General features: G+C 33.7%; 1 protein-coding gene across 2 annotated transcripts in view; it reads left to right on the top strand.

The window, feature by feature from the left end:
* The window catches only part of MFSD8 (major facilitator superfamily domain containing 8), a 33411-nt gene that overhangs the window by 3832 nt on the left and 12639 nt on the right, over positions 1 to 16940 (top strand). Inside the window, exons 2-7 of one of the 2 annotated variants that reach the window (XM_080797769.1) lie at positions 1560 to 1651; positions 3315 to 3358; positions 9601 to 9841; positions 10697 to 10810; positions 12981 to 13125; positions 14081 to 14136. In XM_080797769.1, coding sequence (XP_080653895.1) covers positions 1560 to 1651; positions 3315 to 3358; positions 9601 to 9841; positions 10697 to 10810; positions 12981 to 13125; positions 14081 to 14136 — 692 coding nt within the window. The remainder of the gene's footprint in view (positions 1 to 1559; positions 1652 to 3314; positions 3359 to 9600; positions 9842 to 10696; positions 10811 to 12980; positions 13126 to 14080; positions 14137 to 16940) is intronic. The other variant, XM_080797770.1, reaches the window with a different exon arrangement.

Genomic DNA, 16940 nt, shown 5'->3' with positions numbered 1-16940 from the left:
TTGATGGACATCTGGTTTCTTTGCATAGTTTGGCTACTGTGGACATTGCTGCTATAAACATTGGGGTGCAGGGCCCCCCTTGGACCACTACATTTTTATCTTTGGATAAATACCCAGTAGTGCAATTGCTGGGTCATAGGGTAGCTCTATTTTCAACTTTTTGAGGAACCTCCATACTGTTTTCCAGAGTGGCTGCACCAGCTTGCTTTCCCACCAGCAACGTAAGAGGGTTCCCCTTTCTTTGCATACTCACCAACACCTGTCATTTCCTGACTTGCTAATTTTATCCATTCTGACTGATACGAGGTGGTTTCTCATTGTGGTTTTGATTTGTATTTCCCTGATGCTGAGTGATGGTGAGCATTTTTTCATGTGTCTGTTGGCCATTTGTCTTCTTTGAGAAACGTCGTTCATGTCTTCTGCCCATTTCTTGATTGGATTGTTTGTTCTTTGGGTATTGAGTTTGATAAATTCTTTATAGATTTTGGATATTAGCCCTTTATCTGATAAGACATTTGCAAATATCTTCTCCCATTCTGTTGGTTGTCTTTTGGTTTTGTCGACTGTGTCCTTTGCTGTGCAAATCTTTTTAACTTGGTGAAGTCCCGGTAGTTCGTTTTAAGCCCCCAACCCTTGATTTCAGTTCAGGTCATAATCACAGGGTGGTATGGCTATTTGATAGTTCTAAGGTCTATTTTAGAAAATAACTTTGGAACATAAGGCATTTTGTCTATTGTGCTTGTCTTAATTATTTGAAAATACAAGGCTCATATTAAGGTAAATTTGTTAACTCTTTCTGTATGTGAGTGTGAAAATGTCATGAATCCATATACACCCTCATGTATCACCTGACTGGAGCAGGATGTATGCTTAATATACTTGCCTGGAGTGTGTCACAGGTTTATATGAAAGATCAACCCTAGTCTAGAGAGACCTTGGACTCTTTAGTCCATAAATAGAACTTGTCTGGTAACCCATGTTGGAGCAAAGCCAAGTGTTCAAGAGGTCCCAGGCCTAGGAATGTCACATCAGACTTTTCTGGTGTCACTTCTACATTAATTTTGCTGAAAGTACCCAGCCAAAATAGCTTCCTGCAGCAAAGTCACTTTACTATCATCAAATAGAACATGTCATAATGATGGCAGTAATTAATTTTTTTAAATATGTAATAGTTGTGTATCCCATCCATAGGAGATCTAGTTGTTATAGCTAGTTTATTTTGATACACTTTATTTAATTTGTTACTTTAACAAATTCCAACACTCAATTTGTAGCAGGTCAATGGTAGCGAAATAATTAAGTTGACAAAATGTTACCCCTTTTAAGCTACCTCATGTCTCCCAAGTTTCTGTGTGTAATGATGCATTAATATAATCCATGGAAATTCAAAAAAATAATACTTATTCATAAATAATTAGTACAGCAGAAACCAATATTAGTAAATTATATCTCTGTCCTATTTTTTAATTACTTTAGAAGAAAGAAAATTAAATTATGCCAGAGAAAGTTTTGTACATAATGAGATAACATTATACTACTTTTTTCTTCTTTAATCCTAGAGAATGGGATATTATAGAAACTGAAGAGCATTATAAGAGCCGATGGATATCAATTAGGATTCTGTATCTTACTATGTTTCTCAGCAGTGTCGGTAAGTATTAGAAATTATATATAATTTTAAAAATTAGATAAAGTATCTTTTTTTTAAAAGATTTTATTTATTTATTTGACCGAGAGAGACAGTGAGAGAGAAAACACAAGGAGGGGAGGAGGGAGAGGAAGAAGCAGGCTTCCCACCAAGCTGGGAGCCCGATGTGGGGCTTGATCCCAGGACTCCAGGATCATGACCTGAGCCGAAGGCAGATGCTTAACCACTGAGCCACCCAGGTGCCCCTAAAGTATCTTATTTTAATATCACTTAATTTTTAAATTTATTTTGATAAAAATCACATAATATAAAATTTCCCATCTTAAGCATTTCTAAGATCAGAAGTATTGTTTGTCTACATGATTATGTAACCAATATCTAGAACTTATTCAAACTTGCAAAACTAAAACTCTATACCCATTAAACTCCTCATTTCCCCCTCTTCACAGGTCCTGGCAACCACCATTCTTTCTGTTTCTACAAATTTGACTACTCTACATACTTCATATAAATGGAATCATACAGTGTTTGTCTTTTTGTGACTAGTTTGTTTTATTTAGCATAATGTTCTTAAGATTCATCCATGTTATAATATGAATCAGAATTTCCTTTCTTTTTAAGGCTGAATAATAGTCTATTGTATATGTGGCAGGGAGGAAAATCTTTTCCTCTACTTTTTAGGTTCTGTAGCTGGCCCCTGCAAATTAAAGCAATGAAAGGCAGATCAATAGAATGAAATCTTGCCATTTGCAACTACATGCTACATGGGTGGAGCTAGAGAATATAATGCTAAGTGAAATAAGTCAGGCAGAGAAAGACAAATAACTTATGATTTCATTCATATGTGGAATTTAAGAAACAAAACAAAAAACAAAGGAAAAAAAAAGAGAGAAAAATCAAGAAACAGACTCTTAACTAACTATAGAGAACAAACTGATGGCCAGTCAGGGGAAGAGGAAGTGGGAGGTTGGATGAAATAAAGGATGGGGATTAAGGAGTGCACTTGTCATGAGGAGCACTGGGTAATATATGGAAGTGTAGAATCACTATATTGTACACCTGAAAGTAATATAACACTGTCTGTTAACTATTACTGGAATTAAGATAAAATTAAGTAAAATAAAATACTTCTAATTTTTAGTACTTAATTATCTAAAATTATAAGTAATAATTTTAATTTTAATAGCAAAGAAGAAAATTATTTTAACTTTGGATTTTAATTAGTATGTTAAACACTTTACCTGTTATAAGTTTCTTGAGTGTGAAATTGTAACCTTGATTTCAAATATTAGTTTACTATTTTAGTCCTCTTTTCATCAAAATCAATATTCAAAATACACTAAAATGAAACTAATAACTAAATTATTTTTAAAAATAGGCTTTCTAAAAAGAATGATATATTGGGCGCCTGGGTGACTTAATTGGTTAAGCATCTGCCTTTGGCTCAAGTCATGATCCCAGAGTCCTGGGATCAAGCCCCGAATTGTGTTGGGCTCCTTGCTTAGTGGGGAGCCTGCTGTTCCTGCTCCCACTGTGTGCTCTCTCAGTCAAATAAATAAAATATTGAAATAAATAAATAAAGTCCACGTTGTAGTTCAAAAAATTGTATCTGTAAATAGTGATGAAAGCATTTTAAGCATAAATAACAAACTTTGCCTCTTTACAGGATTTTCCATTGTGATAATGTCAATATGGCCATATCTCCAAAAGGTTTGTACACTTTAATCTATTATTCTCTTAAGTAGCTATAGTAATAGTAACTCTTACATAATTAAGAGTTTTCTTAAGAATCTCTCTGGTGTCTTATTGATTTAATCCTTACTAGAGTAACTTGAGATAATAATTCCTCAAAAAAGGCTTGCAGGTAAGGTGATCAAATGCTTTATTGTGCAAACCAGAACACTTTTGAAGTGAAGGGAGTACTATGTCAGGAAAACAGGATCCTGGACAGTCCCAGGCAAATGTAGATGTATGGTCACCTACTTACTAGCCACTTTCACATCCTATCCAATACCAGCTCCTTGATAAAAAAAGACACTACACATTACACATTGTCTGAATTCCCGACATGTACAAATGACATTTCTATGCAGTAATTTTGTGCTTTCCTATAGAATTAATTTGGGTTGTCAGATGACATTGTAAAAAGAATAAATAATATATGTGTTTTTATGCTTTGGTTACTAGGTGGGAAGGAGGGGGTCAAGAAGATGCAAGTTTAGTGGGTACCCTGATATCAGTTAATCATCAAGTCCTACCAAGTCTATCTTTAAAATATTATCTTTAAAAGAGATATATTTTAAAGATAGATATAAATAAATTATATATATATATTTTAAAGATAGACTTGGTAGGACTTGATGATTATATATATATTGACATATATTTACATTATGTTATATGTCATATATAATATATACAAATATATTATATATGTATAAATACATATATAATGTATTTGTATATATATTTGTATATATGTATATATATGTACATATATGTATATTTGTATAAACTTGTATATATATACAAATAAATTATACATATAATTTATTTGTGTATATTATATATATGTATGACATATAACATAATGTAAATATATGTCAATTCTATCTTAAATCTCCAGGAATGAATTTACTGAAAATCAGTATATAAGTTGTAGATGTAATTCATCTATAACAATATTTCAGTTAAGGTTCTTGATGGAGTTCCTCCTACTCTCCCACCTCCTATTCACTCATTAAACTGCTATAATCAGATTAACTCCTGTGATGGCCTGAAACTGCTCTCCTTAAGGTCTTCAATTACTTAATTGCTGAGCAATAGATATTTTTCAGTACTTTAGGTGACATTTGAGTAGCATTTGACATTGTTGTCCTCTCCCTGCTTCTGAAAATCCTCTCTTAGCTTCTATACATTTCTTTTTCCTGGCTTTGCTCTTTAAATATTTGTTCTTAAAGTCTTTTGTGAGTTTTCTTTATCAACTTGCTCCTTATATGTTGGTTTTTCCCAGAGTTTGAGCAGTGTGTGTGTGTGTGTGTGTGTGTGTGTACGCACGCACGTATGTGTATGTGTGTTGTAGCCTAAATCCTAACCTTTGGTCCATGTTAGATCTACGGCAAACAATTTGTTAGATATATCTACTTGAATGAACCTAGCTTCCTAGGGTCTTTATACATTTTTTTCTGGAATGCTTTCCCTGCCTTTTCTCTCCTTTCCTCTGTCCTTCCCTTCCACCCTACTTCCCTGTTATCTTTTATTCATTCTTCAAGGCTTTGTTCCAAAAAGCCTTCTCTGGTTGTTCCCCAGCCCAGTTTGAGTTAGAAGGTTTTCCTGTGTGATTCCATACCCCTTTATCATTAACACTTACCACTGAGTGTCATAACAGTGTGTTTATGGAGAATTAACTTCCCTACTAGATTGTTAGGATGCTCAAGATGGCTTCAACAAAAATACTAGACATATTTGATGAATACCTGAAGATTAAAAATAATGCCTATGATACAAAAACTTACTGATATTTTATATTTCATTTTAGATTTTTTAGCATTTATTAATTTTTAACTTTCTGAAAATGCTAACTTTTAAAATATCTGATATTTTAAAAGGAATATAAGGACAGGAATACAAACTTCATTTTTTACTGATTTAGTGCCACATTTTCATTGCTACTTTGAAATTTATTTGAAAATTAATTAAAAAATTATATTACTTGAAATTATTACACATGACACTAAAAATTCTTTCCTTACTGGCATAGTTACTAGAATTAAAGCAGAATACTTAACAATTCTAGAGCAATATCTTTTTTCCCAAAAATATATTTCCATGCATCAAAACTCTTTTTATTTCTGTGGTCCTTGTATTCAGTCTGTTGAGCCTCAAAATTATCAAAAGAAGGGTATCTACAATAATTAGGTCTACTCGGCACAATATGTTGAATTTTGAAAAGGTACACTCCTTTCTTCAGATATTTGAAAGCTCTTCAAAGGTAAATTTAGTGAGTCCATGAACTTGTAACTAGTTCTTTGGCAATACAAATATGGTAATTTCACTAAAAAAGTTATCAACTAATTTTCTCAAGTTATTTCATAACAATAATGAAAGTTTGCGGTGTGATAGGTACAGTAATAAACCTTTCACCTTTTGATATTCATAACAACTCTGTGAAATGATTATTATCACTCCTGTTTGGCAGGTGAAAAACTCACACTCAGAAAGTTAGGTAGCTTGCTCAGGGTCACACAGCTAGAAAATTGCAGAGTCAAACCTATCTGAAACCAAAATCTGACTCTTAACCAGTGCTATGTCTACTAGGTTAAACTTTCAAAATCTTAATTTAAGGCTACCATCTCTTTTATGATAATAATGTTGACAAATATTACTTAGCTTAAAAGCCATATGTGAGAAAGATAAAAAACTAGACCTCCCCCGCCCCCCCCAAAAAACCCCAGAAAACAAAACAAAACAGTAAAGTATTTGAAAGGAATTTGGTGCTAGTGTGAACCTCTGAATTGTACTTCTTTCTGGCTCTGGCTGATAGACAGCCATCAGCCAAGTGATTGCTTAGTCTTTGTTGCCCAGAAGTGGGATAAGTTTCCAGGAAGATTTATATTATTAAACGTAGATTTTGAGTTGGAAGGATAGGTTATCTTATAGGGCCAGGAAGATAGTGGGAATACTCATGCATGAATTATAATAAAGTATAATAATAAAATTGACATATTAGTAAAACAAAGTACTAAAAAATATTGGTTTTTATACAGTATAGGTTAACATTCATTGAGTCCATATATATGCTGATATTGCCCTAAGCACTACACAGGTATTGGCTCAAATAATTCTTATAACAACTCTGTGAAGATATCCTCATTTGACAGATAAGAAATTGAAACATGTGATTCCCCCTCCCTCCCACCCCCACCAGCTACTCAATTACTGGATGAGCAAAGCTTGGCTTGGACACTCCTTGATGATGAAACCCAGTTTGGAAACTCTGTATTAACTCATCTTTCTACCCCTATTTCCTAACATAGTTTTTGTCACAGAAAGGCACTTAGTGACTATTAATTGAATTAATGAGCAATAATCTACACATAAAGAGGCTTGGAACACCCATATTCATGTCTTAATTCCTATAGCAAAGCATGAAGATTTCTAGAACTTTGACTTTGTCAATGTTACTAACATTTTTAGAGAATAATGTTTTGAAATTCAATACCATGTACTTTGGAGTTTGGAAAGGGTTTTGTTTAGAGACGATATAGATCCAACTTTCACTGAAGTGTGATGTAAGTTATTACAGATGGTTACTATATACTATACATTCATAAAAGTCTAAAAGTATGGGTATGGGGTGCCTGTTGTCTCAGTTGGTTAAGCAACTGGTTCTTGATTTCACCTCAGATCATAATCTCAGGGTCATGGAATCGAGCCCTGTGTGGGTCTCTGTGCTCAGTGCAGAGTCTGCCTGAGATTCTCTGTCTCTCTCTCTCCCTTTTCCTCTGCCCCTCCCCCTGCTCTCTTGCTCTCTAAATAATAAATAAATAAATAAAATCTTTTTTTAAAAAACTTAAAAAAATGTATGGGTGTGTATATGTGTGTGTGGAGAGAGAGTGAGAGAGAGAGATTCAGAGAGAAGGAGAGAGAGAGGCAGACAGATAGACATGGGCTATTAGGGGGATGTTTCTAATCCAAACTTAAATTCTGGAAGACTTTCCAAAGTCACACTGGAGCTGAGTTCTGAAGGTCTGCAGACATTAGTTTCCTGAAGATAAGGTGTGGGCCAGGGAGTTGGAGGTGGGAAGGCGTTGCTGGTAAAAGGGAACAGTAGAGAAACCAGCACAAAGTCCTGGAGGCGAAGAACTTGACTCATTTTGGAAAATTCAAACAGTTCTATGTGGCTAGAAGTTAGAATTGGGGGAAGGATACATGCAGAGACATGACTTTAGAGAGGAGAGATAGTGGCCAACTTGTGAGCTAGTTTTTCTTAATAAGCAGTTTGGATTTTATTCTGAAAACAGTGTGATAGAGATCATCAGAAATGGCCAGAGGACCAGAAATAAGATGCTGTTATTACTATAAGAGAAACACATATGAGCACAGATAACAGTTCAGTTATTGAAGTGACTACCTTCTCTTATAGTGTAGAAACTGTATCTCTGAAACCATTTTATTTCCTGTTGCAATTATAGTAGAATTCTAGGAGATTCCAGTTTTCCAGTCACTGTAAAGAATAGTAGCCGATTAATCGGGAGGGAGACAAACCATAAGAGACTCTCAATCTCACAAAATAAACTGAGGGTTGCCGGGGGAAAGAGGGTAGGGAGAAGGTGGTTGGGTTATGGACATTGGGGAAGGTATGTGCTATGGTGAGTGCTGTGACGTGTATAAACCTGGCGATTCACAGACCTGTACCCCTGGGGCGAATAATACATTATATGTTAATAAAAAAATAAAAAATTTAAAAAAAAGAATAGTAGCCAATTAAAAGTTTCTATTGGTCTCTAGCAAATACTATTAATATTGTTAGAGCCATCCCCAAGAGTTGGCTTCTATGAGATAGATACTTGACTATAATCAATTGCTATCCTGAGAAGACAGTTTTATCCTTTTGCTTTCAAACCACATTTATCATTAAAATATTACTGCTTTTTTGAAAATTAATTAAAATATTTTTATTACATGAAGTTATTTTATATTTTAATGGATCAAAGGCACCAAAGGTAATGTGGGTAGAAAATAAAAACCAGAGTACCTAAAATAAGAGATATTTTTAAGGCTAGAACTTTAATATTGTGTATCATTATACATATTCACTCCTATTTCTCATCCCCCACAAGAAAATGTACCCAAATATTTCCATTTTAAACTATTTAAAAGTATATTTAGAAAAGAAAAGACTATGGTTTTCCTTATGTTCTGTCACTTAACCTGAGTATATTTAAATCTTACTTCCTAAAATTTAATGGTTCTGAATTTTCCAAATTACGGTATAGCTTATCATATATTTTTAAAAAGTCTGTTAATTTATTCCATAGTCCCTTTTGTGAGCTAAAATTTTCTATTTTTTTTAAGTATTTCATTTTCTGAATTTAATCATTTGGTTCTCTCCTCAACATTCATCATGATATATAAACCTTCTTTCAGTGGTAGAACCCTAAGTTGTCTATGTTGAATGGAAGAATTAGTAATAGGTTTAAAGAGAGAATTATCTTTCAACTTTTGGTTTTTACTCTCTTCTTTAAACTTTTGACTATTGTACCCAATTTTTTAAAAAATACGCTTATTAAAAAAATACATTTATGGTGCTAATGGCTATTTAGCTTATGGAGTAGCATAAGTCTAAATAATTATATTTACATTTTTTTAAAAGATTTTATGTATTTATTTTATTTGAGAGAGAGAGAGAGGAGAGAGAGACAGAGAGAGAGAGCATGAGCAGGATGGAGAGGCAGAGGGGAAGAAAGAAGCAGATTCCCTGCTGAACAGGGAGCCCAATATGGGGCTCCGTCCCAGGACCCAGGGAATGTGACCTGAGCCTAAGGCAGATGCTTAACCAGCTGAGCCACCCAGGCACCACCAACTATATTTACATTATACTAATTAAGGAATGGCATATTATTTTTATGATGTGATTGTTTTATATATATAATGTGGTTATTTTTAACAAGATTTTTATGAACCAGAAATTCCCATAAATCATCCTAAAAGATGAAGCTTCCCAAGCATTTTTTTCCTAGTGTGTAGTGAATTGGTAGCACATTTAATTATAATGTCAGAAGTTTGAATCCCTTATTATAAATAATAGTGTCGCAAAACTTATATGTTAGAATTATTGTTTTTATTTCTTTAAATAGGAAATGTTACATGGTCTGAAAAATGTATTTAAGTTTTATAACCTTTATTTTTCTTGGATAACAATTCTTAAAGCATTGTACTTTTTTCTGCAGATTGATCAGACAGCTGATGCAAGTTTTTTGGGCTGGGTTATTGCTTCATTTAGTCTTGGCCAAATGGTAGCTTCACCTATATTTGGTCTGTGGTCTAATTATAGACCAAGAAAAGAACCTCTTACTGTCTCCATCTTCATTTCGGTTGCGGCTAACTGCCTCTATGCCTATGTCCACGTTCCAGCTTCTCATAATAAATACTACATGTTGGTTGCTCGTGGATTGGTGGGATTTGGAGCAGGTAATATGTATGTATGTATATGTTTGGCTGTGTCAGACCTACATTCCTGCTGACATTTATGGCCCTCTCTCACCTGGTGTCACCCCCTCAAAATCTCATATCTTACATATAGATCTCTCATTACAAATAGACACATATCTTTCCTGTCATTTTGCCTTTCCTCATGATGTTCCCATTACCTATAGTTTCTTTATTCTGTTCCCATCATTCTTCATCCTTCAAGATTCAGTTCAAGTTCTGTATCTTCCATAAAGCTTTCTTAGGTAACTATTCCTTAACAGATATTTCCTTTCGCTAGTATGTCTGTGGCACTTGCTTATATACTGTTTTGCATTGTTTTCATCCTTTATCACTAACCAGATAGAAAACTTTTATAATGAGAGACAATTTATGACTTTCTGAAATATTCTGTGGCCCCTTACAGAGTCTCTTGCACATAACAAGAACTCAAGAGAATTTTTTTTCAATAAATTTTTTTCAGCCCAATTCATAGTGGATTTCTTTTTCTGTTTCTTATATTATGGGTGCAAAGCATGCAGTGTCTGACATCTTTGTTTTAAAAATAGTTGTAACAATCAGTAGTATGCTATTCACTCAGTGCTTTCTCCATATTTAATGAAGAAAAAAGTTTAACATTTCTGTAATGCCTTTTTCATTCATTCAGATCTTTAACTGTGGTTTCATGTTACTGAAAGTAATATTTTCCATTAATTGATACATTTGCTCAATGTACATGCTTTGTATGATCACAAAGAGGAAGTAGTGATTTTTGTTCTATATAAAGCCAAATTAAGTTGAATTCTATAAACTGAAGGATATTTTCTTTTACTTTGAATTATTGTGTCTTTTTTTTAGGAAATGTGGCAGTTATTAGATCATATATTGCTGGTGCTACTTCCCTTCAGGAAAGAACAAGTTCCATGGCAAACACTAGTGCATGTCAAGCATTGGGTTTTATTCTAGGTCCAGGTAGGTATTTTTCATTTGTCATTACTTGAACTGGGAGAACTTTCAAGGTTCAAATGTTAAATGGGTCCAGGTATAAAACCTCATACCTGAAAGGACACTGATATTTTTTGATCCAGCGGGAGGCTAGGCTCTTTATATGTATTAACAAATGTCCTCTAAAGCAAATTATATTAGTCCCATTTTACAGATTAGGACACCAAGGCATAGAGAATCTAAATTATTCAAGGTCAGCCGGATAGCATGTGGGAAATATAAGGTTTAAAACTAACTGTGACTCCAAAGTATATGTTCTGTGAAATAATCATTTAGCTTGACATCTCCATAATAGTTTGCCCCTCCCCGCCCCGTTTATTAGAAACAAAATTCTTTTGACTGAGGATTCGAGGAAAGTTATAGAAGGTTCTTTACCCTTCTGCCCTTTGCCCATGCCTTTCAGATTTTTCTAAGGTTAAAGAAAATGAAAGAATTTTTAAAAGACTGTTTATAAAGACCGTTTTTCTTCCAAAGCTTCATTTGAACTTTGAGTGTAAAACATCATTAATGAAATTTAATACTTCCTCAAGGCAGGTAATTTTTTGCTGATTAGATAAATTAGTAATCTTTATGCTTAGAAAACATTAAAACATATAATCCAGCTCAGTTTACTTCATTATTAATATCCCACCCTCACCTGTTTCCATTACTTCCTTTTAGATAGCCAAGAAAAAGCTCTAAAAAAGATAATCTAATATATTCTTCACCAAAATCTAATGGTTCAGTTTAGTATTCTGGAGTAAAATATAATAAGCACAAATGTAGAATAATTGGACTGACTGTCATATAAAATATATGAAGATACAGTCTGGGTCTTTTTTATTTACCACTCTACCCTCGGTATCTAGCACAGTACCTGGTATAGACAGGTTCTCAGTAAATATTTCAACCACTTAAGAAGTATTTTAAAGATTAAATAATGAGGGGCGCCTGGGTGGCTCAGTGGGTTAAAGCCTCTGCCTTCGGCTCAGGTCATGATTCCAGGGTCCTGGGATCGAGCCCCGCATCGGGCTTTCTGCTCCGAAGGGAGCCTGCTTCCCTTCCGCTCTCTCTGCCTGCCTCTCTGCCTCCTTGTGACCTCTCTCTCTGTCAAATAAATAAATAAAATCTTTAAAAAAAAAGATTAAATAATGATAAAACAAAATAAAATAAATGAGGTAAAAGCTTATAATAAATCTCATAACATTTTAGAGCCAAGAAAATGGAAGTTCAGAGACAGTACTAGTTAGTATAAAGGCAGACAGGACATTAGAAAAAAAAAGATCAGCACTAAAATTTATATCACCTTGTTCATTGATTTGCCACATTTTCAACCTAAGAATAAAAGAAATAATCAAAAAGAAAGAGATAGGAAGAAAAAGGTATTTTACAGATTATCTCATTTAAATATTTGTATTATATTTAGATGAGTAAATATAGACCAGAAAAAGATTAGTTGACCTTTCCTATAATAACCACATTAACAGCACTAGCATTTAATGAATGCTTACTATGTGCTGGATACTGTTCTAAGTATTTTATATATAGTATCTTACTTCATCTTTACCTTAAGGTTACATGTACATTTTGGAAGAGTCAGATATAGAATCTACATCAGGAAAACAAACCAGTACTCTTCCAATCTGATTTTTGCCATAGATCCAAATTTTAAAAACATACATAACTTAAATACCTTACATACACAGTGATAATTTGACATATTGACTTAAAATGTGACATTCTGTTTCTTAAATTAAATCATGATTTATTTCTAGCAGAAACTGGATAATTTAGATTTCCCGTGGAGATGTTTTTTTAAAAAGGAAGATACTGACAAGTTACTTTAGATATAAAACTTTGTGAGTATATGTACATCGGTGTTTAACCTTTTTCTCATTATTAGGAGCCTTCTTAGACATTTTTTTCCTAATACCACAGATCAATTGTATATCTTTTATGTACTGTATGAATATCTATGCTTTATACAGAAGAAATAATATTGTACCCCCTTCCCCTGAACTTTCTTGCCTCTATTGATATGCATGATGTGGATGGATGATTTCATAATGTTGCTTCCAATCTTGTAAATGTCTTTCACATTTTTTTAGCTTGTGTCTCCTACTTAATAATTCATCTGTATACATTTTATTTTATTAAGTTTTTCAGACTTGTTTTGCTCTCATTGGAGAAAAGGGCGTGACATGGGATACCATTAAACTACAGATAAACATGTACACAGCACCAGTTTTGCTTGGCGCGTTCCTGGGAGTTTTAAATATTATTCTGATCCTTATTCTATTAAGGTAATTAGATAGAAATGATAAAACTACCTTTGTAAATTGTGAAATTAAATAAGCATTATCATTATTGGAAGATAATTATTCCTATAAAGGCTTTGTTTGGCTTTTGATATCTATAATCGTGTTCGTGTTTTTTTTGTTTTTTTGTTTTTTTGTTTTTTTTTTAAGATTTTATTTATTTATTTGACAGTCAGAAATCACAAGTAGGCAGAGAAGCAGGCAGAGAGAGAGAGAGGAGGAAGCAGGCTCCCTGCTGAGCAGAGAGCCCGACATGGGGCTCGATCCCAAGACCCTGGGATCATGACCTGAGCCGAAGGCAGAGGCTTTAACCCGCTGAGCCACCCAGGCGCCCCCGTGTTCGTGTTTTTTTGATCAGCAAATGAATATAGTACTCATAACAAATAATGGACAATCTGATAAATGAGAATAAAGTCTTTGAAAACTCAAGGTTTGATATTGATTTCCTAACTATAGGTTTCTAAATTGGGGAATAGTGTGAAAGTAATATTTTAAGTTGATTAATGATTGGTATCAACCTTAAATCCAAAAGTTACTTACCTCTCCTATCTTTTTTATTTATTAGAAGAAATTTTATAAAACTACAGAAGTTTTATTACTTTATATTTCCTTGGAGTACTTTATCCAAAGGCCCAAAAACATTAACAACAAATGTTCAAAATCATGGAAAACTTCAAATATTTATTAAGGTAGATCATGTGTGCTTTTGAATGAATTGAATATTATTTTTCATTTTATAGGATAATATAATAAGAATTGTAACTTGTACCTTTTAAATTTTGTTGGTTATACCTCACTGGTAGTAATCTCATTACTCAGAAGTCAGTAAAAGAAACCCGTGTCAGAATGTGCAAAAATAGGAGGCTACTAATAAATTTAAGTCATTTATCTATTATACTAAGTTTTTCATGGATACAATACTTATTTTTTTCTATTTAAGAGAACATCGTGTGGATGACTCAGGACGACAGTGTAAAAATGTTAATTTTGAAGAAGGTACTATTTAACCTGTTTGACTAAATTGCTAGAACATTATCAAAGTGTTTCTGATGATTCTGTCTGTCTGATATTTACTTGGATTTTGCTTCTGAGGACAGTACAGTGGGTGACTGGGGAGGATCTTCAAAGTTGAAAGTTACCTAAATTGATTATTATTTTTTAAAAGATTTTATTTATTTATTAGAGAGAGAGAGAGCACAAGCAGGGGGAAGAGCAGAGGGAGAGGGAGAAGCGGGCTCCAGCCCAATGCAGTGCTCAACCCCAGGACCTTAGGATCATGACCCCAGCTGAAAGGAGACACTCAACTGGCTGAGCCACCCAGGCACCCCTAAATTGATTATTTTTTAAAAAGGCATGCCCAGGAGCTCCTTGGGTGACTTGGTTGGTTAAACATCTACCTTCGGCTTGGGTCATGATCCCAGGAGAGTCCTAAGTAGGGCTCGCCCTCCAAGGGGAGTCTGCTTCTCCATCTGCTGCTCCTCCCACTCATTCTCTCAATCTCTCTCTCTCTCAAATAAATAAATAAAATCATTAATTTTTTTAAATTTTTAAAAATTAAAAAAAATTAAAAAGCTATGCCCAGATCAGTTATTTGGTGTTCATGATTGGCAAGGCTAAAACCATTGCTAAAAAATCACTTTGTCTTTGTTGTAAAGAGCCAATATCCTAAAATCCTCCAGTTCTTTGGGATGATTAAAGTAATTTTCCTTCCAAATGTGTTTTTCTGTCTCAAGCATTTCTTTACTCCCTTAATCATGGGAATAGGTTTCTCTTGTGTATTTTTATTCTTTCGGTATACTCTACAAGTGTATATTTTCATCCCTTAGATCTTTCTCTGAACTCAGAAGTAGGTATCCAATCTGGCCAGTAGGTATATTTTACTAAATAAACCACTATTTTACTTCTTGGGGAGTGTACCCCTCTGTGCAAAAGATTGCATCTCAGTTCTTGCCTTTAAGGAGTTTGGAAAGTTGTGAAAAAAACACAGTGTTATTTTACCAAGTACTTTTATAGCCATTTTATCTAATTTTCATGACAAAACTAGTGGAAGGTTAAGTTAAAAATAGTAGGGTGGAGAACAGAGTGGTGATGAAGAGCATTAATAAGTTTTTGAAAAAAGAAGAAGTCTGATAATAGATTCCATGTGAGACTAATACAGATGTGTAAAGGCCTGAACTAGGGCAGCAACTAAGAATGGAGAAGGGATAGATATGAGTTTTTGAAGGGAAAAAAAAAAGTCAAGATTCTTGACAGATTAGATATGGCATATTAAGGAATAGAGGGGGTTGTTGAAAATATCTGTCAGGTTGAGTCTAGATAAGTGAAAGAATGGGGGAGAACAAGAAATTAGGAAGGGACATCAGCTTAACAGAGAAAATGATTTCAGTTTGGATCAAGCTAAATATATCAAGCTAAATATACTGCTACAGTAGAAAAACTCAAAAATGCTGAGGCATTTGTAATTTTGGCCATTGAGATCAAAGCTAGAGATACAAATTTCAGAGTAAGCCAGTGAAAAACTACGGCAACAAAGAGGGAGAGGAAAAAAAAGAAAGGGGTAGATGAATTAAGTGTGGCAAAATATTGTTGAATAGAGGGGCTGAATATATATTTGAAAGTTTTCAAAATGAAAGAAAAGCAAAGGAAAGAAAGAATGGTGAGCAAGTGCCAGCAGGGGTAATAAACCACTTTGCTTAAAATGTGAAAAATAGGGTGCTAACTTAAAGGACCTATCAGATAAAAGGAATGAACAATTTGAAGAGGGTGAGTATAAGGTGCTAAGACAAGGGAGATACATCAGAAGTGAAATCTTTTCAGAAGTTGGAAAAGGATAACAATATCAATCAGTGCTTCACTGACTTTAACATGCTTATAAAGCACCTGAAAAGCTTGTTAAAATGCCAGTTCTGAATCACTAGGCCTGGGGGAAAAGGGCTGATTAGGGCTGCCAGATAAAACACAGGATGCCCAGTTGAATTTGAATAATTTTTTAGTGTAAATATGTCTCAGCCAGTTAAATTTAGATTTCAGATAAGCAACAAATGATCTTTTATTTTATTTATTATTTATTTATTTTTACAAATAATCTTTTAGTATAAATATGCCTCAGATATTTCATGGAACATTCTTATACTTAAATTTCAAATATTGCACAGAAAATATTATTATTATTATTATTATTATTATTATTTATCACAAATTCAAACTTAACTGGGTATCCTGTATTTTTATTTACTAAATCTGACGAACCTAGTGATATTCTGAGAATCTACATTTATAATAAGCTATCATGGGAGCTGATGCTGCTGGTCTGTGAAACACACTGTCCAGTATGGTAGATACCAGCCACATTTGGCTATTAAATTTAAATTAAATTACATTTAAGAAATTCCTCAGGCACACTAGCAACATTTCAAGTGTTAAATTATGGGCATATGTGGCTAGCATCTAACTGAATTATACAACACAGGCAAAGAACATTTCCATCACGTCAGAGTCTGTTGCACAGCACTGCACAAATGAGAGTTTAGAAAGACCAGACTTAATTTTCTTTCTTAAGAATCTAGGTACTTCATGGGGAAATGGACATTGGGGAGGGTATGTGCTATGATGAGTGCTGTGAAATGTGTAAACCTGGCGATTCACAGACTTGTACCCCTGGGGATAAAAATACATTATATGTTTATTAAAATAAAAAAATAGATTAAAAAAAAGGTAAAACAATAAAATTTTTATTAGAAAAAAAAAAGAAAGAATCTAGGTACTTCAAAATGGTTTCCAAAACAAAAGTCATTTTTCAA

Source organism: Martes martes (genome assembly GCF_963455335.1).
Source record: "Martes martes genome assembly, chromosome: 2".
NCBI classification, from domain to species: Eukaryota; Metazoa; Chordata; class Mammalia; order Carnivora; family Mustelidae; genus Martes; species Martes martes.
Note: the sequence above shows the minus strand (reverse complement) of the source record. Positions and strands in the feature narration are given on the sequence as shown.